The following is a 25,525-nucleotide window of genomic DNA, read 5'->3' as shown; positions in this document are numbered from 1 at the left end:
ATTTTGTTATTTCCATTTTTGAATATTTTAACAATTTTGTTACTAAGAGTTTACTATGGTTTTCTAGTTTTTTTACGTTCTATTTATGGAATTATCACTATTATAGCTAAATGTATATTTTACGTAATTGTTAACTGTCCTAACTTGACAACTTTTCCAATTTTTGCTGATTTGATTCCATTTCCGAATATATTACAATTTTTCTTAAAAGCTTACATTGACTTTCTGGTTTTCCATTTTTTGACGTTCCAGTAATGGATATTATCACTTTATTATAGTGAAATGTTTTTACGTAATTGGTCATAAACCCTTATAAAAATACAAAACTTTTAGGGTTTTTTTTTGTGCAACAACAACTTCATTTCTTAATGGGCTTCTGATAAAAAATAGTTTAAAGACTGTGTAGCCAAGCCATCCTCAAAAGAAAGAGAACCACGGTGGCAGAAGCTAAACAGAACCGGATCAAAGTTTTTCCACAAAAGATGGATATCAGAACAAATTCCATGAAGATCAGACAAAGTGAGTGAGCCGTTGATTGCTCCTACAAGTTGTTTCGAATCTGAATTGAGGATAATCTTGGTGAATCCTAATCTCAGTGCATGTTCCACTGCAGATCACATTGCTAGCCCCCACGAGAGGCGAAATCACGAATGCATGATGAAGACTTTACAAACAGAGAAAGAGAAAGGAATCGAGCTGGAAATAAATTATCTAAGAAGTCTCATGAAATGCATTCATTATCACATTGTAATAATATTGAACAACTAGAAACTCCTTCCCAAGATATTACATGTTGGCCATGCTCTCAGGAGCAGGCATTTTCTATGTTTACATTGGATACTAAGATGCTCCGTACGGTCACATTGTTTATGTTTACTACATTATGTTTGAGTAGGTACTTTCTATGTCTTTATAGGTATAATCCATTTAAAATCTAGATTGCATAATTCTGTGAGAGAGGAACTCTAGATTGCATAATTTTGTGAGAAAACCGACATAGATTTTGGTCAAAGAAATTTTAACTTGTTATACGTGCTAAACTATTTTGGAAGAGATCGCAGAGACATGGGGATTTTTTAAAAGGACAGCTCATTTTCCAAGCTCAGAATCACATCTGATCACATGGTTCAAATATTTCCAACCTTACTCATCTTTCCTAATCGTTATCTTATTGTTTCATCTATGGCTTGCCTTCTCACTGTGACTGTATCTTTTTCTGCCTCTGTTTTTCTTCATGCGTAATGATCTGTATTGAGGTTAGGGAAATATATATAAAAAGTAATTAAAAAAAACTTGACTAATCCATAACATCTTTATTTGCTTCATATTATTTTACCATATCTACCAAAGTAATATGTCGGTATTCATCAAAATTCTTGTAGAACATATTTTTCTTGGAGAATAATCATTTTAAGTTTGAGTAAAATAGGGTCGAAAGTTGTGAAAATAACGTAAGGAGATGGGACACCAAAGAATAATCAAGAAACAATATTACACTGATTTCTCAAAAAAAAAAAACAATATTACACTGCTGAGTATCTTCCTACGTATCATCAGTGGAGAAGGTGAGAAAAAGTGATGGAGTTCTTGGAGATATACATGTCATGATGAAGCAGTCAATTATTATTCGTTTAAGAGTGCGACTCAACAATTCATTCGCATATTGATGTTTAAAACAAATCCATTGTCCATCGTTTTATTAATGAAAGGACATAAATAAATAAAACAAATCCATTCTCTATAGTCTAATTAATGAAAGGACAAATATAAATAAAACAAACTTAATGTTAAACTGTAAAACCAATGCTGCAGAAATTGAGTCTCTTGGTATGTCTTGTGCAACTTCACAATCGGTGGGTTTAAAAGAAATCAGTCGTGAAGAATGATCATAACCAACCAAGAAGTTGTTCTGCGCTGTATTACCAAAAAGAGCTTCTTCTTTACACAGAATAAGCAGACAAATGGCATGTCCATTAGAAATATATGTATTGTGTTTATCCAAAACAAGATCTGCACCTCCAGAGAAATGCATTGTGATCACTGGAAAGACATCCATGGTGTTCGTTTTGTAGCAAAGCAAGCCGTCCGCGTAAGTTACTCGTTCCGCTGTAACAAGCTTTTCCACTGCCTCCCACACTAGGCTACAGTAACTCGTGGGCAAGGAGCATGCAGTTGATCCAGAGTCTATGATCATGTTACCGTCTACTGCGTGAAACGGTGTCCCCAGTGTTTCAACGCGAGTTTCCCCAACGCTGACCGCGTCTAGGTTTAGGTGATAGAAACCGAAACCGGGTTTCAGAAACATAGGTGTTGATACAGTCCCATTCCCTGACACAATAGCATTACTTCCAAAGTTGATCTTACTAGCTCCCCCAGGGGATAAGCAGTAAGAAAAGGCACCGTGCATGTTTTTGCCCATCTGAGAGATGAGTGATTAACGATCCCAACTTAGACCAACAATGCCAGAACCGGTTGTTCGAAACCCCGAGCTGTTGTGTGAACATCCAATAACTGTTTCAGGCATTACATAGGATTGGCCAGAAGTGGATTTGATGGTGACAGTCTCGGATGCGAAACTTCCTTTGGAGTAGCTTTGGTCTGCGTATGTCAACTCATAATCACAAGAGGGGTCATTAGGGGTATTGCATTGTTTCTCTTTGTAGGTCGAGGACTTCGAAGGGTCGAATATTGGATTGCTTTGGTTGAAGCAGTTAAGACAAGGCAAGCATTGTGTCCATATGACATCGCTTCCTGTGTCTACGATTGCTTCGATCTCGACAGGAGGTGTACCGATTTGGAGTTTCATAAGATACTCGTAGTTATCAAAGACGACGTCGGCGTAAGGAGATGATCGGAGTTGATCATCAGTATTAGAGCGTTGAGAAGAAGGTGAATTAGTGCGACGTTGGATTAGGTCCATGGTGAAGCCGCTGGGGGGTGGTGATGATGCTGTGGCAGTAATAAAGAGAAAAGCTGTAAGGATTTGAAGAGAGAGGGTCATGCTCATCATTCTGGTTGCAAAAGACATGGTGACTGAATAATACTTTTGGTTTTGAGACACAATGCAACTTGATCATTCATGCACATATTTATACATTATGAACTTTTTCTCGAATCAGTTACTTTTCCTGATTTGTCAATTTTATTTCTTCCATTTTTATTATTTCCATTTTTGAATATTTTACAAAAATAATTCTAAGAGCTTATTCTAGTTTCTGGTTTTTCATTTTTTACGTTTCTATTAATGGAATTATCACTATTATAGCGAAATCTATATATTACGTAATTGTTAATTTTCCTGACTTGGCAGCTTTTCCAATTTTGCTGCTTTGATTCCATTTCCGAATATATTACAAATTTGTTTTCAAAAAGTTTACACTGATTTTCTGGTTTTCCATTTTTTTATGTTCAAGTAATGGATATTAGGCTTTGACCCGCGCGCCCGCACGGATGTTATTTTTATTTTAGCAATTTGTTTGATATAAATCTATATATGTAACCATGTTAATTTGGAGTGAGTTTTTCGTTATAATTCTGAATTCGGTGTGGTTTATTTGGGTCTAAGAAAAATTTAACCAAAGTCAACCCTAGTTTAGTTTGGTTTGTATTCAGTTTGGTGTGTATAGGATTTAATTTGGTTTTGTTTGTGTCTGTATCTCGAATTATATAGACAACTAATATCTATATACTAAACCAAATTGTTTTAAATATTGTTTCAAATTCATGTTACACAATTATTTGCTAGTGAACTTCTCATCAATTACATTACTACAGTTATTTGCTAGTGAAGTTTCAATGTTGATTAAATTAGATGTTGGTACTTGATTTTAACAATTTTGGTTTACTAATATATATAAACCAATTATGCAGAGATTATAGTTTTGGGCAATTAAAGTTGAATGTGGTTGCCTTAAAAAAAGAAGAATATGGTTTGCCATATACAAATGAAGTTAGTAATATGCAGTGAAATATGCAAGAAGTTGATGGGCTTTTATTCTCTGTGATATCCATGAATAATTAGTAAAGTTTTAGAGTTAATACCACTGGCATTATATTGTAATTATTTAGGAAAACTAAAGATCAAATCTTATTTGTATTTCTGTTTTAATAGTTTAGATTAGATCAATTTATCATAGTGAAATGTTGTTTACGTAATTGTTCATAAACCCTACTAAAAATACAATACTTTTCATTAAAAAAAAAAGAATACAATACTTTTAGGTAATTTTAAAAAGGTAAGTTTATCAATATAACTATGCTTTTTGTGCACTCCATTAATTTGGCCAGATTGATCTTATGTTTCAGCCCATGCAATTTAAATTGTGGTTCGGATCTAGCTATCCCTTGTATCAGTAGTAAGAAATTTCACAACTTTCTTATGCTATTCAGACCGATAAAAAGAAAAAAAATCTGAAAAACAAACAAAGATGGCATATTAAAACACTGCTTTAAAAATACAGAGGTTGCCGGAATACCAAAATAAAAGTGAGCACTGGTAGAAAGCTATCATTATCTTTCTCGATAATGGTGATCAGACCAGTGGAGATAAACATTGCAGTGAAGATTATCGGTTGGGATACAAAGATTAGAGGATAATCAAGCAAGTCCAGTGGCAAGGCTGGTGTCAGCATTAATGGATCTAGAGCTTGAGGTGAATCACGCGAGCATGCTAGTGGTTAGAGATTTGATGATTCAACAAGCAACAGCGAAGATGGAATTCAAAACCGGAGAAGATGAACATTATGTACTATTATATTTTCAGAACATAGAACAGAGTGCTTCAAGAGGATGTGAATATGATGATGCAAAGGTGTTTGTGTTTAGATAGTGCTTTAGTATGTGAGGTCTTGTTAATTATGTAATTTTCGACGACAATGAGTGCATCTCTTACATAATATATGTCAACCACATTGTAAAAAGGAAGCGAACATCAAACTATATACAATACATTTTACACTACATAATATACATAGAGTCAAACACATTCTAATTTTCATTCTTCTTTTTCTCTTCTTACCCTTTCTCATTCTCAACAATTTTCTTCTTCTTCATCCTTTTTTCCTCCTCTTTTTTTTTTCCTTTTTTCTTTTTTTTATTTCCTTTTTCGTCCTCTTCTTTCTTCTTCTCATCATCTTTCTCCTCCTTCTCTCTTTTCTTCCCTTCCTTCTTCTCTTTCGTTGCCGTCTTCTACTCCCTCATTATGGTCACTCATCGCCTTCCCACCTCATCTCACTATATGTTTTTTCTCATCCATTTAATTTTTGTGGTGGTTTGATTTTCCTTCTTTTACTGTTTTCATACACACATTTTTTCCACTGATAGTGAATAAAAATAATCAAAAAAATTTACTATTACAATTTTTATGTAATATTCTATTAGAGACCTATAGAATAGAAAAATATAAAAATATTTGTTACATTTTCGTTATAATGTAACAATAAATCAATTCTTTTGTACACATCATGTTTGTTGCACTGTCACCCGTGAAAAAGAGATAAATGGTCCATTTTTAGCGAAATTGCCACTTGACCGACCACTTTATTATATAGTTACTTTATTTTTTTTCTTCTTTTGTGTTTATTCAGCCAATTAACTTTATAATGGATTATGTGAAAAATATTTTTTTTTAGAGATCAAATATCGATTTACAAGGAAAAAGATAATGAAATTGTAAGAGAATTATGAATTCTTCAAGAAGAAAGTGCAACCACGAAAACCTTAATTCTTGTGCCGGCTTCTATGCTTTTGTGAATGTCTTCTCTTTGCTAGTTCCACTGTATTTATAGCTGAACTCGCCGATTTCTTTCTTTTTCTCTTAAGCTCGACCGCCTCTCTTCTTAACTATACCGAGTTCAATTACATTTTTGGGCCTTGTTGCGGGCTTGTCGATGGATGTAGTCCATTTCAATTTTATTAACCTTGTTTAGTATATGTTTTACCAAACGTGGTTAACAAAAGTTTTTGACTCGTACACATTAAGAACTATTGATGTATAGGACTCCTGGATCGGTAAAACAAATATATCAGTCTACTGTAAAAAAAAAAACTTATTGTTCTAGTCTCTTTTGGCTTAGTATATTGGTCATCTTTTTATTGCTTATGTAGTTACATACATATGACTTTCACTTGGTGATTTTGAGGATGAAAGCGAAGAAAACTACATTCAGATTTTATTAATCCTATACATTGTAGGCTTGGAGCTCTATAAGTTTTTCACTAATCTGTAAAATAAATTTGTAGAAAGATAGTTTAATCGACAAAATAACATCGTGCGAGAACAAGAATATGTTAATACATTTTATTTCAATAATAACGTTGAATCGTAAATGCAACTGCAATAAAAGATTTATTAGAGGAGCATTGGAAGCAAGGAGTGAAGCGGTGAGTGAATCTTGTGAGTTGTGACTGTTTCTGCCGTCACTGTTTATCTTCTTTTTTTTCTTCTAATTATTAGTTTCTACTTTCTGTTATGTTATAATAATTGTTAGTCCGTTATAATTGATTAAAATAATTCATATATGATAAATTGTAAATGTGATGACCAACAACCCAAAACCAAAGGGCCGGGGAACCTAATACACGTCCTAAGCCGGTCACCACGTCCATCTCGTGTCCACAGTCCACACTACTTTTCTGTTTCTTAAATTCATTGTGTGTATATATAACATTTTCCTGATTATTTAACCAACTTATATAAATGGATTATATATGTATGCTTATTTACAAATTGCTTGTTATGAAAAGGAGCTGGAAAAATAGTATTGTTTATCATAGCACAAATTCAAAATGAGACATTATTATTTTTATTCATTACTAAATAATTACCCTTTTAAATATTGTGACTGAGTTAATCATAACTTGATTCTCAAACTTTTTTCTTTTTTGAGAAAAATCTCAAACTAATTTTGGAATCTCGAAAATGAGGTTTATTTTGTACTTTGTCAGATTATCTTAGGTGAATAATACTTTTGTATATTAGGTGACTAACATAAGAATATGATTTCAAATGCTATTTAGTGTATGAATATATTTATACCATAAAATTATGAAATGGGAAAGATGGAATATAGCGTTGGGCTTCTTATACATAATGTCATAACAGGGACATCACTATTTACAAAAAAAAAAAAAATAGTTGGTATGTTTTAAAGTGCTTATTTTATAATCGGGTACCTATAAGTCAAATATCAAATGAAAATAAGATTTATTAAATATTATTTTCAACTAAAACATTCAAAGTGCTTTATATGTATTTTATAATGTTTATGCCTCTATTTCTCTAGATTTTCTATAAATTTTTATGCCATAACAGATTTTGTTTGAAGTAGTAGAACACAATATAGCGCTGGCTGCGTAATCGTGGGGGGGAAAGAGGCGTCTACAAGCAATACAATGCTTGGTTCACATGTTACAAAAAAACTCATAATTTGTATTTTTGTTTAGAAGAATAATAAAATATACCTTAAAAAGAGGGAAAGAAAAGATGCCTTGGAAGTCGCTTGCTTTTCGTGAATGAAAGGCAACCATGAACACAAACCACTTGCTTACTCAAACTATTCTTACTTCAACAAGTAGATCATCTAACTATCACACAACCCTTTACTTAACTCCTACTATTATTCCTTCTTTTTCATTATAACTTGTACATTTCATTTTCCTCCTATTAAAAAAAAATCAACTGATACTTTGAATCATTTTTTGGAAATAATTCCAGTTCAACAATATAGTAATAGAAGAAGAATTTACAAATATATTATCATGTAACTAAACATTCAACTACAAACAACTAGTAATGACAATCCACTACAAGAAAACAGCGACATACTGAGGAAAAATATCGTCGGTATGTCGTCGGAATAACGCTATTCCGACGACATACCGACGAAAAAAGTCCTCGGAAATAACTCCTCGGAATTTCATTTTTCCTCGGAAATTCCTCGGAAATTTCCGACGGAATTCCGAGGAAATGAATTTCCGAGGAAATTCCGAGGACCACAAGTTCGTCGGAATTTCCTCGGAATATTCCGAGGAAGATGTTGTCGGAATATCCCGAGGGATACACTTCCTCGGAATATTTCCAAAATTTAAAAAAAAAATAAATTTATTTTTTTAAATTGAAATTCGAAAATATAAAATTATAATTGAAATAGAAAATATATTTAAAATACAAAAAAAATAAAATAGTTTTTATAAATAAAAAAAATGTTTTATAAATACAAAATTAGTTATAATAAATATAAATATTTTTATAAATATGAAATCATCTTTTTATAAATACAAAATAGTTTTTATAAATACAAAAAAAACTAAAATAGTTTTTATAAATAAAAAAATGTTTTATAAATACAAAATTAGTTATAATAAATATAAATATTTTTATAAATATGAAATCATCTTTTTATAAATACAAAATAGTTTTTATAAATACAAAAAATAATAAAATAGTGTTTATAAATCAAAAAAATGTTTTATAAATACAAAATTAGTTTTAATAAATATAAATATTTTTATAAATATGAAATCATCTTTTTATAAATACAAAATAGTTTTTATAAATACAAAAAATAATAAAATAGTGTTTATAATAAAAAAATGTTTTATAAATACAAAATTAGTTTTAATAAATATAAAATAGTATAAAAATTAAAAAAATAGTTTAAATAAATCACAAAAACAGTTAATAATTACAAAAAATAGTTTTAAAAATATTTAAAATGTTAAATAATTACAAAAAATAGTTTTCATAATATTAAAAATGTTTAATAAATATAGAAATTTATATTTTATATATAAAATACATAAAACGTTTTATAACCACAAAAAAATGATTTTAAATATTATATATATGATTTTTAATCTTAAAAAAAGTTTTATAGATTTTAAAAATGTTTAATAAATATATAAATGAATTTAAAATGCAAAAAATAGATTTTATATACAAAAAACGGTTTCAGTATATATATATAATTACAAATTCGATTTTTATAACCACAAAATTAATAAAAACTAAAAAAAAAAATTCAAATCAAGTGATACAAATCAAATCTACCATTCACCCTAACAAAATCTATAAATCTACCATTCACCCTAACAAAATCTATAAATCTCATTCCAAAATCATCAAATCTACTTAAAAACCATACAAATCTAACCTAAAAGAGTGGGATAGGGTTCATACATGAGGATTAGGGTGGAAATCGCGAGGGAGAAGAGAGAAAGCGCCGCAAATCGCAAGGGAGAAGAGAGGAGTCGACGAAATCGCAGGAGAAAGAGAGATTGCGGCGGAGAGAAATGGGGAAGAAGGTCGGGCTCGACCTAATAAAATGAGGGGTCCGACGGAAATTATCCGTCGGAATTTCCTCGGAAATATTTACTATATCCGTCGGAATTTCCTCGGAAATCATTAATTCAATTTTCGCGAAATATTTGGCGGCTTGGTTTACCCGGTTAAATGAAAATATTCCGAGGAACCAGGTTTCCTCGGAATTTCCTCGGAATTTACCGAGGAAATTCCGAGGAACCAGGGTTTGGGGTTTCAAAACATCGATTATTTTCGCCGTATTTCATTTCTTATACAATTATAATGCATACCATTGAGGATTCTTTGTATAGATGATCATAAACCATGAAATAACAAAATTTCAAAAATAATTGTAAGTATTCTCTTTACCGTTTGTTAAAGTGTATAAGTGTTTCTCTTATGTTGTATGGTTTTCGTTCATGCAATCGTAAAAGTGTTTGTTATTGGGTAAAACACCAAAGTTTGACTTCATAATCTGGTTAAGACACTTAATGAAGGTTATATACGTGTTATTCAATCCGTAAAACGTTGTTTTCGGTTTAAAACCCCAAGTTCCTCGGAATTTCCTCGGAATTTTCCGAGGGAATTCCGAGGAAAACTCTATCGTCGTCGGAATTTCCTCGGAAAATTCCGAGGAAATTCCGAGGAAAAGGAATGTATAATCAAATCCCTAAATCGACAAGATCTATTCCGAGGAAATTCCGAGGAAAACCTTTCTGCCCTCGGAATTTCCTCGGAATTTTTAAAATCCCCCCAACGGCTCTCTAACGTCTATAATATTTCCTCGGAATTCATCGGTTTTTTCCTAGGAATACTATTTTCCTCGGTATTCCGTCGGAATATTCCGACGAACTGAATTTTCCTCGGTATTCCGTCGGAATATTCCGACGAACTGAATTTTCCTCGGAATTCCGTCGGTATATTCCGAGGAAATTCCGAGGAAGCCAAATTTTGTGTTTCCTCGGAATTGCCTCGGAAATTCCTCGGTATATTCCGAGGAATTCATTTTCCGTCGGAACGTCCGTCAGAATACCGCTGTTTTCTTGTAGTGATCTATTAACGCTGGTGTGGTTGAGAACACAATCCCTTGAAACTTGGACTCTCTTAGATCATCTTCTGGTGCCGGTAGATTAAGATCCAGCGGTAAATATTTCCTCTGCTCAATGTAAGAGCTCAAATTCTCAGTCTCCTCTTCTGTACTGTTTCTGCTAACTTCCGTCGTAGAGACCGGTATTACCGCAGTGGTGGCTGTCCTGTGCCGCCTCATGTGGCCGCCGAGGGCTTGTCCCGAAGTGAACTCTGAACCGCAGATCGAACACTCGTGTACTTTGTTTGCCTTGCTGATGATGATGTTACTTGACAGCGAAGCTAGGGATGAACCAAACACTTTGAAATTACTTTTTTGCCCTTCCTCTGACCCACTAGACTTGGCCTGCATCAGGGGTAGTTTAGTCTTTGCCTCTATCGACACTCTAGGTTTCTTGTGGCTCGCCCTGTGTCCACCGAGAGCTTGGAACGACGAGAACGTCCGGCTACATGTTTTACACTCGTAGACAAAGAAACTCGAATTCTCTGCCGACGAAAGAGTTTTATCAGCTTTTCTCGAATTCTTGAGATCTGGCGAAAGAGCCGCTCCGCGCGCAAGCATGATGAGACAAATCGCCATGTCTTCCTCTTCTTCGGTACAATCAGTTGTGGTCACTGGAGACGAAACCGCCGAGTTGTATTCATCGGAAACTGCTCTCCCTCCGCCGCCATCCCCGGCTGATGAGCTTGAAGAGGTGTTGGTGGTAGCCGCTGCGGCCGCCACCAAAAAGGTCGACGACGATGATCTCTGTCGCTTCGTACGCTTACCCTTTATGATTTGCGTCTGGTCACTACCAACATGATCTTGACTCATCATGATTATTAACACCAAATATAGTAAACAAGAGAAGACAGCCCGATTCAAGAACTCAATAACTCAATCAAAAAACAAACCTAATTCAAGAAATAGAAGAAATTCGTTTTTTGGTGTTTATTATGTGGAGTGAACCAACAAGAGAGAGAAGAGAGGCAGTGTGGAAGACGATGGTGGGGCTGCTTATTTATATATACAAAGGGAGAGGTTATAAGGTTGGTGGTTGTTAATCTTTTTGGTTTACTCCACGAAATTTTATGCATATATTGATCCACTTTTTCATTATTATAATATTTCCAAAACAACCAAATAACATTTTGACGGTTCACTCTGCAGTACATATGACCTGACACTTCTGCATTTCTCTGCCAAATTCCTTCAAAAATGAAATCAACTAAACTTTTATTCATGGTGATGGCAAAATAATAAAAATCTCTTTTTTTCTAGTTTATGTTTTGTTGTATCTACTTTTAGTCCATATCTTCCAAGTTTCCAACTATTATCTTCACATAGATCTATGTACCAGAAGTCAACCCTCCATGACGTTTATTTTTATTTGTATTAAATTAGACAGCTTCTTCTAGTGCATATTTTCAAAGAACAAGCATATTTATATTATATATTGCTTCGATTAATCTAATTGTTAGATCTTGTATCATAATTCTTAGTTGCATAAATAACAGAGATGTATTATTATGATTAACGTACTAATTCCAAATTGTTTTATTTTATTCAAAGCAAAAAGTACAAAAAAAAAGGAAAGTGAAACCCGTGAAGGGTTAGGCAAAGGTTCATTAGAGTAGTGTTGAGTGGCACTTAGGCCACCAATTCACGTTTTTGTTTTGTTTATGTTAGTGTGAACATTCAGTTCTATCAACAAGCAAAGGTTTTACTTTCACGCACTTTAGATCCACGTCATCAAATCGACGCTTTCAATGAGAACCGAAAATGGATAGAACTATACACAAAAATGTTCACGACAGCATGTAATAAGTATATACATATTGTTAATGGTTGTGACGACTAATGGTTGTGACGACTACTAAAAACATTTGATTAGTTGTTTAATATATAAGTTTATCATGAAAATAATGATTCGTAGACATAAGACGGATCATAATTAGGAGGCGACATGCAATGGCCGGTGTTTATAGGATAATGTGCATTCATCGGTGGCATGTTAGGCTAAGAAAAATTGTAAGCATAGTCTTTGTTGTTGTGAAGAGTCAAGACCACTACTTTTATTTTATTTTTCTTATAATAATAATAACTAAATTATTACTAATATATTGATTAGATAGTTGAAAGCTGGTGATCAACTGGGTACCTGACTTCATACAGCTGCCCGTAAAATAGGCATATATATGTAGATGAAAATTTAGAACACATTTGAAATAAAATAAAATAAGAAACTCGTATAATTTTGATGTTTGGGAGAAAATTCGACAATTCTTGATAATTTGCAACAAAAAAGAAAATAAAAACGAATTTAATTTAATATTGGTGGTTGAATTATAGTGGTGATATTTTTTTCTTAATTTGCTCTAGTTTGAATCATGTGCTTCTAGTCATTGTAGACGTTTATATTGGCAAAAAATATCTAACTTTCTCTAAAACATATGGAATTACTTGAAAACTCAGTTAGGTATATATGGGTTCAAAACTCATATATATTGAACTATTGTGCCTAATTAAATTAACTAGATCGATTGTCCGCGCTACGCGCGGATTATGTCTTTTTAATTTATTCTCTATATATTTAAATTGTTTAGCAAAGTTTGAAAGACAGAAATTGAGTTTTAGAGAAATAGAGAATTAAAAAAATACAATGATAAATTTGCTTAAAATGTAATTAAATCTATAATATTAATAAATTGAACTAAACTTGTGTATCTTAAATTTGAGATAGTAGATTCTGGTGAAATTGTATTGTAACTCTTTTATTATGTAAAGAAAAATAACTAATAAAAATGGTTGGGTGAGCTTATACATAAATTAAAAATAATATATAATTTGGTGGGACATGAATATATTTAGAATTTAAAGTTACGTCTGTTTGAGCTATGAAGCTCCTACTTTAAAGTTTGATTGTTTTTAATAGGACTAAGTTTACCTTTTATTTTTCAGTACCGTATACTCCATCCGTTCCTAAAAAATGCATGTTCTGGAAAAAAAATTTGTTTTAAAAAGATATATTTTTTTACTTTTTCAATGTATGATTTTATGAAAAATTGTAAGTTTCAAAAAAATTAATGGTGTTTATTGAAATTCTATTGGCTTAAAGTTATGGAAAATTGTTATTCACAAAAAACATTGCATATTTAATGAGTTTTCTTAGTATATGTGAAAAATCTAGAATATGCATTTTTTAAAAACAGAGGGAGTAGTTTATAAAAATAAAAGCATTCAAAATAATTTGCTTTTAACATATATTACATTTTTTTAAACGAACAGGATATTTTAAATAATTTTGCTTTCATGAAAATGGTGTTTATGCTGAGGCGTGTCCATTTAAACAAATGGCCTCTTACTAACGGTGCTAATAAAACTGGTTAACAATGGTTTTAAAATGATTACACAAACCTTATAAGTATTGTTAAGTAGATTATTTGAAAATATTATTTCCTCATGCATATTATATTTATGACAAAATATTGATTCTTTTGACTGATATCAAATATAAAAACGCAGTAAAAACAGCGCATTGATAAAGCGATTATCATATTATTAAGTGCAGATACTAAAGATTTAAACAAAAAAAAGAACTGAAATCATAGATAATATGGTGAACTTATCGGGGAAGAGAGACATAGTACTTTTTCGAGATAGAGAGCCTGAAATTATTTTAAAATAGTATCATAGAGTTACACAATATATAACACTAAAATATAAATTATACATTTAAAACATTAGGTTTGTAGTCTTTTTTTTTTTTTGAACTTAGGTTTGCAGTCTTTCTCAGTATTTTTTTTATATTTAGTCTATAATTCTTCTTTATGTAATTGTCCAGCCAATATTAATAAATAAAGGGTTTGTTTAACGTTTTGCAACCATGATAATAACACCACAAAATGATTCAAACAATTATAAAAACTTAGGAGTAGAGGCTAGCTTAAAAGTAACGAATAATAAAGTTACTTTGATGTTTACAATTTACAGTTTTCAAGAGCGACATAGCATATTCAATACTCATTCTTAGTATTATTCACATATATTTTTTTTTTAGATTTAACTATTCATATACTCTCTCTCTGTTTTGTATTATACGTAATCTAACCATGGTTTCATTTTGATTGGACTTTTCAGAGAAAGAAGAGTAGATGAATTGTTTACCTTCAAGTGCTATGGGTTCATCGGAGGGTGTGTTATACATTCCTGACTTGTGCAGCGATTCTATAACCAACTCACTATAGATTAGGTATATCAGTATACGTATACGGAGTCTCTGGAGGATGGTCGTGAGAAGATGGTAGAGAGCGTCTGTTGGATTCGGCAAGAAGCTAGGTTTTTGGGACATTACTTATTTTAAAAGAAACATTTGTGAAGAATATTAACTTTCCTTTTCACACTAAGATTGATGTAAATTCGGGATTGTGTAATAATTTCGTATAAATTTAAATTTAATGCTCCCGGACCAAAGTTCACAAATTAAATGACCAGAGCGATTTCTTTCAGATCATTACTATATTCAAACCAAAGCGATTTCTTTCGAAAGATTATAACGCTACCTATGGAAAGATCATAATGCAATAAGTAAAATGCTCATAAGGATAAGATAAAACCATATAATGGAAATTGTATTTAAAAAACTTAAACAGAAAAGGTCAAAAGCCTGAAGTTTGTAATGAAAAGAACACAAAGGCATTAGGGAAACTTAAAAAAACACGACCTGAACTGCAGCTAAAACAATAACTGCGTAAGAAAATAAGCTGAAACCATATTAGCCACTCTTTGAACGCTTTGCTGCATCTGACTCAAGGGTCTCAGCGGCTTTCCTAGCCCTATCACCTGCAGTATCTCCTAAGCCTCCGGAAGAACCAGATTCCTCACCTACAACTGATGGAAGTGGAGCTTCTAGTGGGAGAATCTTGGTGACAGTTATGGACTGAATCTTGCCTTTCAGATTATGATCTGAAACTTTAACAATAAACTTGCGCGTCTGCCCTATTGTATCAAGCAAAGCCTGTGGAACCGGGACGCAGTGTTCAGCTCCTACTCCATCGTTAGCCTAACATCCAACCAAAATGTACGTGAGTTGAATTAATACATGATTCGGTGATGTTCTAACTACTTTCCCGTAACACAAATTTATTTCATATGTATAGACAGGTCTGAAATTACCTCAAAGTACTTAGCAACTAATTCCGCTGCATGTTTCCCAGTTAACTCCTTGCCAGCATCACCAAGAATGACAAACACTGCTTGCTCTTTCTTATCATACACAGAAAGCCTCGTGAGGTACCTACAACAAAAAAGATTAGATATCAACGCTGAAAAAACATAGATGAAACAAAGACTCAGCACTTACTGTGGCACTCCTGTGACTTCTCTCTTCCCACACTTCTTATTGTTGCAAATCATAGAAGTAGGCCCTTTGACAGCCTTGCTATTACATCCATCGCAGGAAATGTAATACCAAGCAGAACCCTGGACAACATCATCTATAGTTGCTATGCACTCAAACCAAGCAACCTTCATTGTAGAAAATTAAATAAACTTAATAAGTACCCAAGCATATGGAAACGAATATAAAAACAGAACAACTCTAGTACCTTAGAAGCTTCCTGCTTGATGTAAGTGAATAGCTCATCAAGAGTCACTGTCTCAGGCTTAGTAACAACCTCAGCAGAAATCCTATTAGCAATATCAAAGTTGGAACTCAACCTGAAAAAAGAGAGGAGTCCAAAATATGTTAGAATGACGTACGAAATGTAAAAAAACAAAATTCACATGACAAATAACTGAATACAGAGGTGCATACCATTCAAGATAATCCTTGGTAGGCTGAACATCGGAATCCATAAACACACGTGATGATGGCATAGAAGTGATAGCAAGGGTTCCTGCTAATAGCAAATGAACCGATGTGATTATCCATAACATACATTGCCACTGCCTCATCTAACAATAAAAGAATAACCTAATACAGTTCCAAATAAGCTATCTATATGAGTATGATGTCTAGTAGAGAAATGCTAACCTCCAAGATGTTTAGGGTTCACAGTGGTGACCAAAAGAACGCTTGGGATGCTTCCATACGACTTGAATTTCTGGCAGAAGTCGGCTGCAACCTTGTCCCACAGATAAAGCTTCATCACCGGTCCACTTCATAAAAAAAAATTGTGTTAAAATTAACAGACAAAACAATGAAAACGATTAGCAGAAGACAAACTTACTCATGTGTCTGAACATGAACACATAGATGCCGCTTCTCTGCTATGGCATCTTCGTCAAGCACCATATGGTCCGCGATAGTCTGCCCATTCACCAGCTTCACGTGACCAAGGTAATCTGAGATATAAAAATTTAAACTCGCAGACATCAACCATCAACTATAAAAATATACCAAACGTGTATATAAGAGGTTCATCTATTGTTCAAATAGAACATTTACTCTAAATAGGTAGACATATCTTACCATAAAGATCACCCTTGGAGTCACAGTTGGCCTTAAACTCCTCGTAGCTGTGGAACCTGAACCTATCTTCTGGAATTAGAACCGGAGGGTTCTCAAGCACGGACAAAGAAGAATTCCAAGTGAATGAGACGGTGGCGACATGATCAGCAACCCGATACTGATCTTTGCTTCTGGATCCGAAGAAGTTGATCAGTTTAAACACAGAACCAGCTATCAGATCAAATGTTCCGACACGGCTGGCTGGAACAAAACCTTGAATAACAGTACCCTGAGAATAAAATTAAATCATTGATTAATATAAGACTATCTCAATCAAGAAATTCGAAAGCAAGAGGAAAAATCTAAAATTCCATACTCTCACAACCGAGCAATATTAAAGCAAGAGGAAGAAATTAAAAAAAATAAAATAGACAAACCTCTTCGTCGATAAGGAGCATCTCTTGTCCAATTAAGGTTTTTGTATTTGGATTGCGAGCCTCCCAGAAGTGAATCAAACGAAACATCAACTCGGCTTCGCGCGGGCCGTGAGAAATATCTCTGAACAACATCACTTGGTCGCCATGCGCGGAGGAGAGAGCGGTAACAGCGGTTGGGTACATCGGATTGGCAGATGAAATGGCAGCCTTCTTGTTAAGTTTCTTCGCAATCGCGGAAGAAGCGGTGGACTTCTCGTTTGGCTTCACAGACGCAGAAGAGTCGATGGTCACAGAGGAAGCAATGGACTTCCCGTTTGGTTTTGCAGACGGAGAGGAGTCGACGTTCTTCTCGTTGGTCTTGCGGTCAGTGGAGATCGGAGATTTGCCAGTGTTTTCCATCGCGATGACTGTCTGAGAGAATCTTATGAACTTTGATAGAGTAATAAGCCAAGAAATCAGATCTATAAATAGGAAAATAAAGAGGAAGGTGAAGAGAATCCATTGAATGTGTTAAACCAAGGTTTAATTACAGGATTTAGTGGTGAAGTTACTCAAGAAAACGGATTTAGAGAAGAGAGAGATGGAAGATCAGGAAGACGAAAGGAGGGTGAAGAACAAAATTAGGGTTACGACAAAGACAAAAAGAACATGTTGCGTAATACGTTGGTCTTTCATCTCCAGAACGTGGGCTCAAAAACATTCATACCATACAGGCCAGAAACATCGAAGCCCAAACCAAAAGTCAAAACAAAGTTAACTCGACGGTGACGTGGCTGTTTGCTGCATTACTATTGGTCGTTTATTCTATCCGACGTGGAGGGCTTCATAGGGCTTTATATTGTGCTTTTAGTATAGTTTTGATAATGAAAATGACTAGGACTTTTTTTTGTTGAGGACCTTGTGGTCGAATGAAAAGGAGACAAACTTGCAACGCCAATACGTATCAAGTTCGATTTATCTACTACGCGAAACTAAATTACATTGTTCCTGAACACCTATACTAATATGGATATTTGATTAAGGCTTATCAAACCTCGAAAGGGCATCGACAGTGTACAAAATTCTGGTACACCAGAAAACAGAAATCACTAGGTTACAGGCAAGCAACAGTAAATTAAAAACAAACTAGATGGCTACAGAGAAGGAGAATGGATCGCATGTGAAAAGCAGAGCAATCGGAGATCCTCTTCCAGTGAACACCTGTAGGCCACATATTCAGCCTCTGGGACTTCTTGAGGCTAGGGTGTCCAAGCCAGCACAAGAGTTGTCACCTTTGACCGTCAGTGTACCTACCCACGGAGTACCCCGTGGCCACAATTATCGGCTCCGTTATGGACCTAGTCATTTAAACTATGAACGGTCATGCGTTTCATATATATATTTTATTTACTCCAGAATATTAAATGGTTACTCTTGGTAAGAAATGTATTAGTAAGTATAGATGTTTTACCAAAAAAAAAAGTATAAAATAAATGCTACCATCAAGCTAAGTATATAAAAGACCTAGTCATTTTCTTTATTAACTTGATTAGGCACAATAATTCAATAACACGATGAAATGATTGGAAGAAATTACTCTTAATCACGTTGGGCTATTCCAAACCTTATTGTCTTGTACTTAAAGTGGCCCTCCCATCCTTTGCAGAACAATTTTTTTTTTTTTTTTTTGACGTCAAAAGGTCATTCTATTACTCAAACTTGAGGTGGTCTGGGTAACCAAACCGGAATAGAACAACCAATAAAAAGTAACTCCCTATGGAAGGATCTTGCAGTCTTAGCTAAAAAATCTGAAATCTGATTGCGCGCCCGTGAAACATGGATGATGCTGAAGTCCGAGAAGCATATCTGTAATGTCTCTATTCTCTCCAATTCTATCGCCTTTGCAGAACAATTTAATATAGACACACACATGGATTTCATATACAACTCAATACTATTTCTTTAGTGGTATAATTAAAATTTAAAACTAAGGTAGTATATGGTGACACTAAAATTTGGGTAATTCTATTATTAACCAACTCATGTGTTTCTTTTTTGATTGATCTGAGGGTATTTTTAGCTTACAAGAGGATTCGGAATAATCTCCATATAGAAGTGGAGTTCACAGATAGACTTTCTTTCTGGATATCCAAATGAATTCTAAATAATGAATATATATTTGCGTGCCCACATGATATAGTGTAGTTGGATGTCTTCGAACCCCACTATATTCATGTTACGATTCACACTTAACTTTTCTAAATCTATACTATTAAAGGAGAATGATTTTTAAAAAATCTACCTATGAAAAGTTGTTTGATCTGTTTACTAGAAACTTAATATTTGATATTTACCTTAATCAGTTAAAATATATCAATCTATACTATTAAAATATGATCTTTCCTAATATTACTCCTACAATATTTCTGTATCCAACAAATTAATGTCGTAATCAGTTGAATTAGTTATGCTTTTGTCTATGTTATTTAGTTAATCACCAATATGCAATATCATTTACATATCCCCATTTACATATGATTTCCATTCCATCTCACATGCCTCATCGCCGTCAACTCATAAGTGGGTCTACATATGGATTCTATTAGTTCATACCACACAATCTTACTTGTGTGACACATCTATTAATCCACACATTGCAAATTATCAAAACTAACACATACTCTATTTTAAGTTTCAAACAACCCGATGCTAGCCATCATAACCAAATTTCACAATACTAATTTTATGTGAAATATATATGTTTTCCTATCTGAAAATCTCTCATACACAATATGCACATCTTAAATGTAACCAATTACAAAAACTATCACAACAAAGTATACCATTCTAAGTTTGTATACCAAAGCATTATAACCATCCGAAATGATTTATATAACAATCTAACCTTCTTAAATAATTTTAATATTATTTTATGAAATTTAATTATTCATTAATATTTTATAGATTTAAATTTGACACAAAATATGACATACTCAAAAACAATTGATAGGCAGTATTAAAACATAAATTATAGAAAAATATGACAAACTCAAAAAACAATTGATAGGTAGTATTAAAATATAAATACATTTAACATAAATTATAGAAAAATGTTTAAAACATAAAAAAATTATCAATACAAAACAGGTAAAAATATATAATAGTTTGTTTTAAATTATACTATTAAAAATAAAATCAAGGTAAAATAAGTTAAACAAACGGGTTAAATAAATAAACGTATAGGTCAAAATTATATGAAATCTTCAAAATTTTAGTTTAATTTATAATAAAAAATAAATCATATAAATAACTTTAACGTAGATTATATAAAAAGTTTTAAAATATATAAAATATGAAAAAATTATATTTATTACATAAACAAAAATTTTAACCGAATATTAATTCTGCACTTTAAGCGCGGGTCAAAATCTAGTTGTGTGTTATAAGGATGTAAAATAATTTATGTGTGTGTTTTTGGAACATGACAATAATTAATGAACCGTACTTCTCTTTATAAGTATCATACACCCAGTGACTTTGGTTGAATTATCCGTTGAACAACACAATTTTATTTTACTCTTCTTTGTTTAACTTATTAATTAAAACAACTTAATAATGTTACATATTTAAATAAAAATTATATAGTAGACATTTTCTTTAATTTAAGTTGTTTATGAATCTTACACTTTTAAATATGTCTCTTGAAGTAAACGTTTAACATTATTATTTTATAAATTAAATAATAATTTTTAGTAAAAATAAAATTTTATAGAAGATTAAGATAATTAGTTTTTCAATAAATGTCCAGTAAAGAATTTGGTTGTCATCCAATTTTCAATAGGGTTCCGGTTCGATATTGGATTTTCAAATTTAGAGAAATAGGAACATGTTTTAAATTGGTTTTTCTCGATTTGATATTCAACTTTCGTAAATTTTATAGAAATAATATTGTTTACTTTTGTGAGTTTACTATATTATTTTAAATATACAGATTTTAGTCATCCAAAATTTTATTAAATTAATCTAAATATTAACGATATTTATACCGCAAATTTATTTCTCTACTCAAAACATTAATTTGTACTGCTATTCTATGAAAACAACACGCTTATCATATATGACGCATAAATCGTGATTGCACCACACCGCTCTTTCATTTCGTATTTACTTATACTACCAAATTAGGTGATAATCCGCGCCATGCGCGGAGTGAGTAGATTTAAGAGTTTAGTAATTTGAAGTAATCTATATTGTAAAAATACACTACAAAAAAATGGTAAATATTCAAAAATAAAATGTTAGTCAAAATTGCGCGTTTCACTAACAAATTAATTTTTTTGTTTAAACTTGTTTATATTTTAGATTATTTCTCCTATAAATAATGGAAGAGAGTCAATAAGAGTGATAAGAGTAAACAAAAAACTAATATAAATCAATTATGAATTAAATATAAAAAGCAACATAAGCAATAATAATAAAACCCTGCATAATCAAAATATAATTTAAAAAAAAAATTGAGGAAACATGACTGTTGTGATTGTTTGAATGCAATGTGGTAAAGTAGTACTGACTATTGAGAAGGAGATAATTGTGAGGATGTAGCTATGAGGCCAAGTATATATATATATGTAAGGTGCCTAGGTCTAGGATAAACTCGACGCAATTAATAGCCACATTAAAATCATTATTATTCAAAATCGAGATCACAATATATTTGTTGCAAGGTTCCGAAAATTACACGATATGTATGTTGTATTTTAAGAAACAAACCTAGTACATGGATTCTAAATTAATATTTGAAAGCAATCAGTGATTATGTCACATGTGTCTTTCCAAATTTGAGTCGCTTAGATTTTTAGTTTCCATTTTTTTTGTATGATTCTACTACTATGGTTTCCTAATACCATAAAAGCATTTTATTTGATACAAATATAAACAAATTATAGTCATTTACGCATTTAGATTCCTAATGTGTGATAAATTGAGGAGATTGTCAATTAAAAACCACCAAGTAATCCGTGATTGACTGAGGATTTGATGTATTTTAAATAAATTTAGCGTATCAATAGAATAATTAAGGGAATCACACCCATATTGCAGGTTTCAACTATAACTACAATTATAAATTATAAATTATAAATGACATAATCATCGTATGAAGATCACGTAAATCATGTGGGTTGTGATGTAAGTAAATCGTGATTGAGAATTCATATTTGATGTTTTAGAAAAATACATCAAGCGAATCAATGTCCAAATTATTGTGTTTGATTTTTTTCATATATTTAAGATATTTCTACATGCGTAATACATAAATAGACATAGTCTATTATATGGTTTTTAATATTTCTATATTTTTATATATGCGTAATACACAAATCGACATAGTCTATTTTGTCTTAACCCAAAATTTTATATGGATTCTTATCAAATAAATTAACATCAAACTTGACTAACCTAAAACCAGTTCAAACGATCACTTCAATTTAGATTATAGTTTTCAATATTATATAAAGTAAAGTGATCGTTTGATGTTATCAAGCCAAATATATTTAATTGTATTTTTCCCTAAATATATAAAATACAATATGATTCGAAGTCTCAGATCTTTTTGATTTAATAAGATAGATGTCGAATGCTACATGATTAATATAAATGTATATAGACTTTTAAACCTTCGATGAGTAAATCAAATGTTACATTTGTTATATTCCGTGTAATAAAACATGGAAAGTATTAATGCGCAAACATAAATCGTAGACATTTTATATTGTAATGACCAATGGCATATGTTGTAATAAGTCTAGTTAACCAAGGGTTTTTGAATATAGGTTGTGAGAGTGTTTGTGAGGCTGACACGTAGAAAATGGTACTCTTGTAAATCACACATGAACTAAAGGTTATTTATTTTTAATGCTCCTCAAATAATATATAAGGTATCTATATATTGTCACCATTCTAACTTTAAATAGTTTAAATAGTGAATGGTGATACTGAAATTTTGATATTTCAATAACTATTATTGAAAACCGACCCATGAGATCATTATCCACATTTAACTTTTATAATTTGTACTGTATGTTTTAGAAAACAAAAAAAAAATTGTGTACATGTTCGAAGCAGGGTAATAGATAATGAACCACACTTCTCTTTATAACTATCAATATCATATATCTAATATTCCCAGTGGTTGTGATCGACTTCCGTGTTGGACAACACACAATTTTGTTTTCTCTTGTCTTATTTAACTTATTAGTAGAAAGCAACTTCGAAATGTTACATATTTAATTACAGAATCAGATAGTAGACATTTTCTTTGATTTAAAGTTTCTAATAGATCTTATAAATATTGTACTTTTAAGGTTCTCTTAATGTAAAAGTTTAACATATTATTTTCATAACTTCAAATGATTAGTTTTTATAGGTAAAATAAATTTTACAAAAATTAAAATAGGTATTTTAATCAAATTTGGTACTTGTTCGATTATCAATTCGGTTTGATTTGAGGTTCAAATTTAGAGGAAATGAAGGTTTTTTTGTTTAGTTTTCCTCGGTTTAGTATTCAAGTTTTGCCTAACTTTCTTTTAGGTGTGTTCATTACAATAGCAACTTGTGATAGAGGTATTCCAAATTCATTTTTGGTTTACAGACATTAAACAAACAAATATGCTTATCTATAAAAAAAAAACTCTCTTAAAATCAGTTTACCTCTTTACCTAAAACCAAAATCTAAGATTGGTAAAAGGAAAGTAATAGCAAAACAAACGATCGAATGCAGATTTAAACCAAAAGTAACAAACACGTTTACAAAGGCACAACTCCAGAAAGAGAGTTTGATGCTAGGAACATAAACATCAAAAGCTTATTCAGCCAACTTTATTTGACATCTGATTCAACAGACAAGACGACCAACACAGTAGACACCAAAGTACTTATTTAGCCCAGACTTAGAGCGGCGTCAAACCAACCACACCTGCGTTAGAACCAACGTAGCTCGTGAGGTTACAGAAACATAGAATCAAAACTTGCATCTTTAACAATTAATATAAAAGCGAGCTTTTTTTTTCAGATGTAAATCATAGGGATCGAAAGATAAACCATACCGCATGCCAATCTCCCGCCTGCGTTTCCAGTGGTCAGGCTAAGCTCATGCCCACCTACATTTTGCCAAAATCAAAAGAAGTAATCAGACCACATCTTTGCTTAAGTAACTTCTATAAGCTTTTGGAAAGTATCATCCTTTGCACTAATAGTTTATACCCTTTCCGAGGTCATCCTTAAGCTCGTGAACCACAAAGGCTCTCCCAACAACAGAGTTAGGACCAGTCAGAGGAATCTGCACACATGAATTCACATTTAAAACAAAAGCTTCTTATAAGAGAACATAAACGCGAATAAACATAACCTGATTGTCCACAAGTGTTGTTTCTGCCACGCCTGTTGTTACAATTTAAAAAAAAAAAAAGACAGTACTTAGAGAGAATGGTACAAACTATTTGAACCAATGGAGAGTAAAGTAATATACCATCGGCGTTGGCAATAATGTTTCCCAGGTCACCCGCATGACGGATCTCGTCTTCAGGAGCTCCGTGTGTCATGTTGTTAGGGTTGAAATGTGGCCCTACGATAAATTAAAGACATGTTTTTTTTTTTTTTAAATACAAAATAATGATATATATATGTGTAATGCAGCAAAATGATTCACCTGTTGAGATGCATCCATTTGTTGTATCACCAAACTCATGCTGTAAGAAAAAAAAAATGCAAAACAGAATCACACAAGAGACAATACATAAAGACCAAACAAGAAGAAAGAGATCAACTCACGAGGTGAAAGCCATGAGGCCCTGGTGTGAGACCGGTGATACGAACACTCACTTTTGTCGGACCTGCTTAGTATCACATTATTAACAAACCAAATCATTCATTTCATTTCAACTTGAAAGAAACTATAATTAGATTGAAAATTGAGAAGGAAGGGACCAACCTGAGTCATCTTGTGTCAAAGTAACAACTCCTTCGACGTCGGAGTTACCCTTGAGCACAGCGACAGCTTTCTTCGCGGCGGAAACGACTGTCAGCGATTTCTTCGAGGCGGAGAAGGAAACGGACTGGGGACGGTGGAGGTTGAGAGAGACGCCGACGAAAGGGGAACGGAGAGTGGAGGGAGGGGAAACGAGGAGGCGCGGAGGCGATGAGAAGGAGAGGAAGGTGTGAGAAGCCATTCGATGTTTGGAAGAAGCGATTGGGCAAATTAGGGATGAGGTTTTTATTTATTTATTTATTTGTTG

General features: G+C 32.5%; 4 protein-coding genes across 5 annotated transcripts; all 4 read right to left on the bottom strand.

Annotated features, from left to right (window-relative positions):
• Positions 1-14: 14 nt before the first annotated feature.
• LOC103864831 (aspartic proteinase CDR1) lies at positions 15-3,087 on the bottom strand. Its single transcript, XM_018658353.2, is given in 1 exon segment — positions 15-3,087. A coding segment is annotated over 1 exon segment (1,290 nt). The 5' UTR covers positions 3,029-3,087; the 3' UTR covers positions 15-1,738.
• Positions 3,088-5,239: 2,152 nt separating this feature from the next.
• LOC103864830 (zinc finger protein ZAT5) lies at positions 5,240-13,275 on the bottom strand. Of its 2 annotated transcripts, none has more exons than XM_018658631.2 (2): positions 10,353-13,275; positions 5,240-7,798 (listed from the first exon to the last, which is right to left on the bottom strand). In XM_018658631.2, the coding sequence occupies exons 1-2, from the start codon at positions 11,202-11,204 to the stop codon at positions 7,787-7,789; spliced, it is 864 nt and encodes a 287-aa protein (XP_018514147.1). In that variant the 5' UTR covers positions 11,205-13,275; the 3' UTR covers positions 5,240-7,786. The 2 variants fall into 2 exon arrangements, with proteins under 2 accessions (XP_018514147.1, XP_009140851.1); XM_009142603.3 differs by having other exon boundaries at positions 5,588-7,801; positions 10,356-13,275.
• An 849-nt stretch (positions 13,276-14,124) lies between these two features.
• LOC103864829 lies at positions 14,125-19,010 on the bottom strand. The gene is made up of 9 exons (XM_009142601.3): positions 17,256-19,010; positions 16,840-17,107; positions 16,598-16,712; positions 16,402-16,526; positions 16,183-16,264; positions 15,974-16,085; positions 15,730-15,893; positions 15,543-15,663; positions 14,125-15,429 (listed from the first exon to the last, which is right to left on the bottom strand). Exons 1-9 carry the CDS (start codon positions 17,652-17,654, stop codon positions 15,142-15,144), a joined length of 1,674 nt encoding a protein of 557 aa, XP_009140849.2. The 5' UTR covers positions 17,655-19,010; the 3' UTR covers positions 14,125-15,141.
• A 4,913-nt stretch (positions 19,011-23,923) lies between these two features.
• LOC103864828 (superoxide dismutase [Cu-Zn] 2, chloroplastic) lies at positions 23,924-25,522 on the bottom strand. Its single transcript, XM_009142600.3, has 8 exons — positions 25,222-25,522; positions 25,062-25,123; positions 24,940-24,979; positions 24,760-24,855; positions 24,640-24,671; positions 24,495-24,570; positions 24,338-24,391; positions 23,924-24,207 (listed from the first exon to the last, which is right to left on the bottom strand). Exons 1-8 carry the CDS (start codon positions 25,457-25,459, stop codon positions 24,182-24,184), a joined length of 624 nt encoding a protein of 207 aa, XP_009140848.1. The 5' UTR covers positions 25,460-25,522; the 3' UTR covers positions 23,924-24,181.
• Between the last annotated feature and the right edge of the window lie 3 nt (positions 25,523-25,525).

Source organism: Brassica rapa, chromosome A04, assembly GCF_000309985.2.
Source record: "Brassica rapa cultivar Chiifu-401-42 chromosome A04, CAAS_Brap_v3.01, whole genome shotgun sequence".
Classification (NCBI taxonomy): domain Eukaryota; kingdom Viridiplantae; phylum Streptophyta; class Magnoliopsida; order Brassicales; family Brassicaceae; genus Brassica; species Brassica rapa.
This window is presented reverse-complemented; position numbering and strand designations above follow the sequence as displayed.

Coding starts and splice junctions, on each gene's coding strand:
- LOC103864829 (XM_009142601.3), bottom strand. CDS start 17,654: ATGGAAAACACTGGCAAATCTCCGATCTCCACTGACCGCAAGACCAAC. Junction 15,894..15,973: donor TCAAGCAGGAAGCTTCTAAG/GTACTAGAGTTG, acceptor TCTACAATGAAG/GTTGCTTGGTTTGAGTGCAT. Junction 15,430..15,542: donor TAGTTGCTAAGTACTTTGAG/GTAATTTCAGAC, acceptor GTTGGATGTTAG/GCTAACGATGGAGTAGGAGC.
- LOC103864830 (XM_018658631.2), bottom strand. CDS start 11,204: ATGATGAGTCAAGATCATGTTGGTAGTGACCAGACGCAAATCATAAAG.
- LOC103864828 (XM_009142600.3), bottom strand. CDS start 25,459: ATGGCTTCTCACACCTTCCTCTCCTTCTCATCGCCTCCGCGCCTCCTC. Junction 24,856..24,939: donor AAATGGATGCATCTCAACAG/GTGAATCATTTT, acceptor AATTTATCGTAG/GGCCACATTTCAACCCTAAC. Junction 24,672..24,759: donor CATTATTGCCAACGCCGATG/GTATATTACTTT, acceptor TTGTAACAACAG/GCGTGGCAGAAACAACACTT.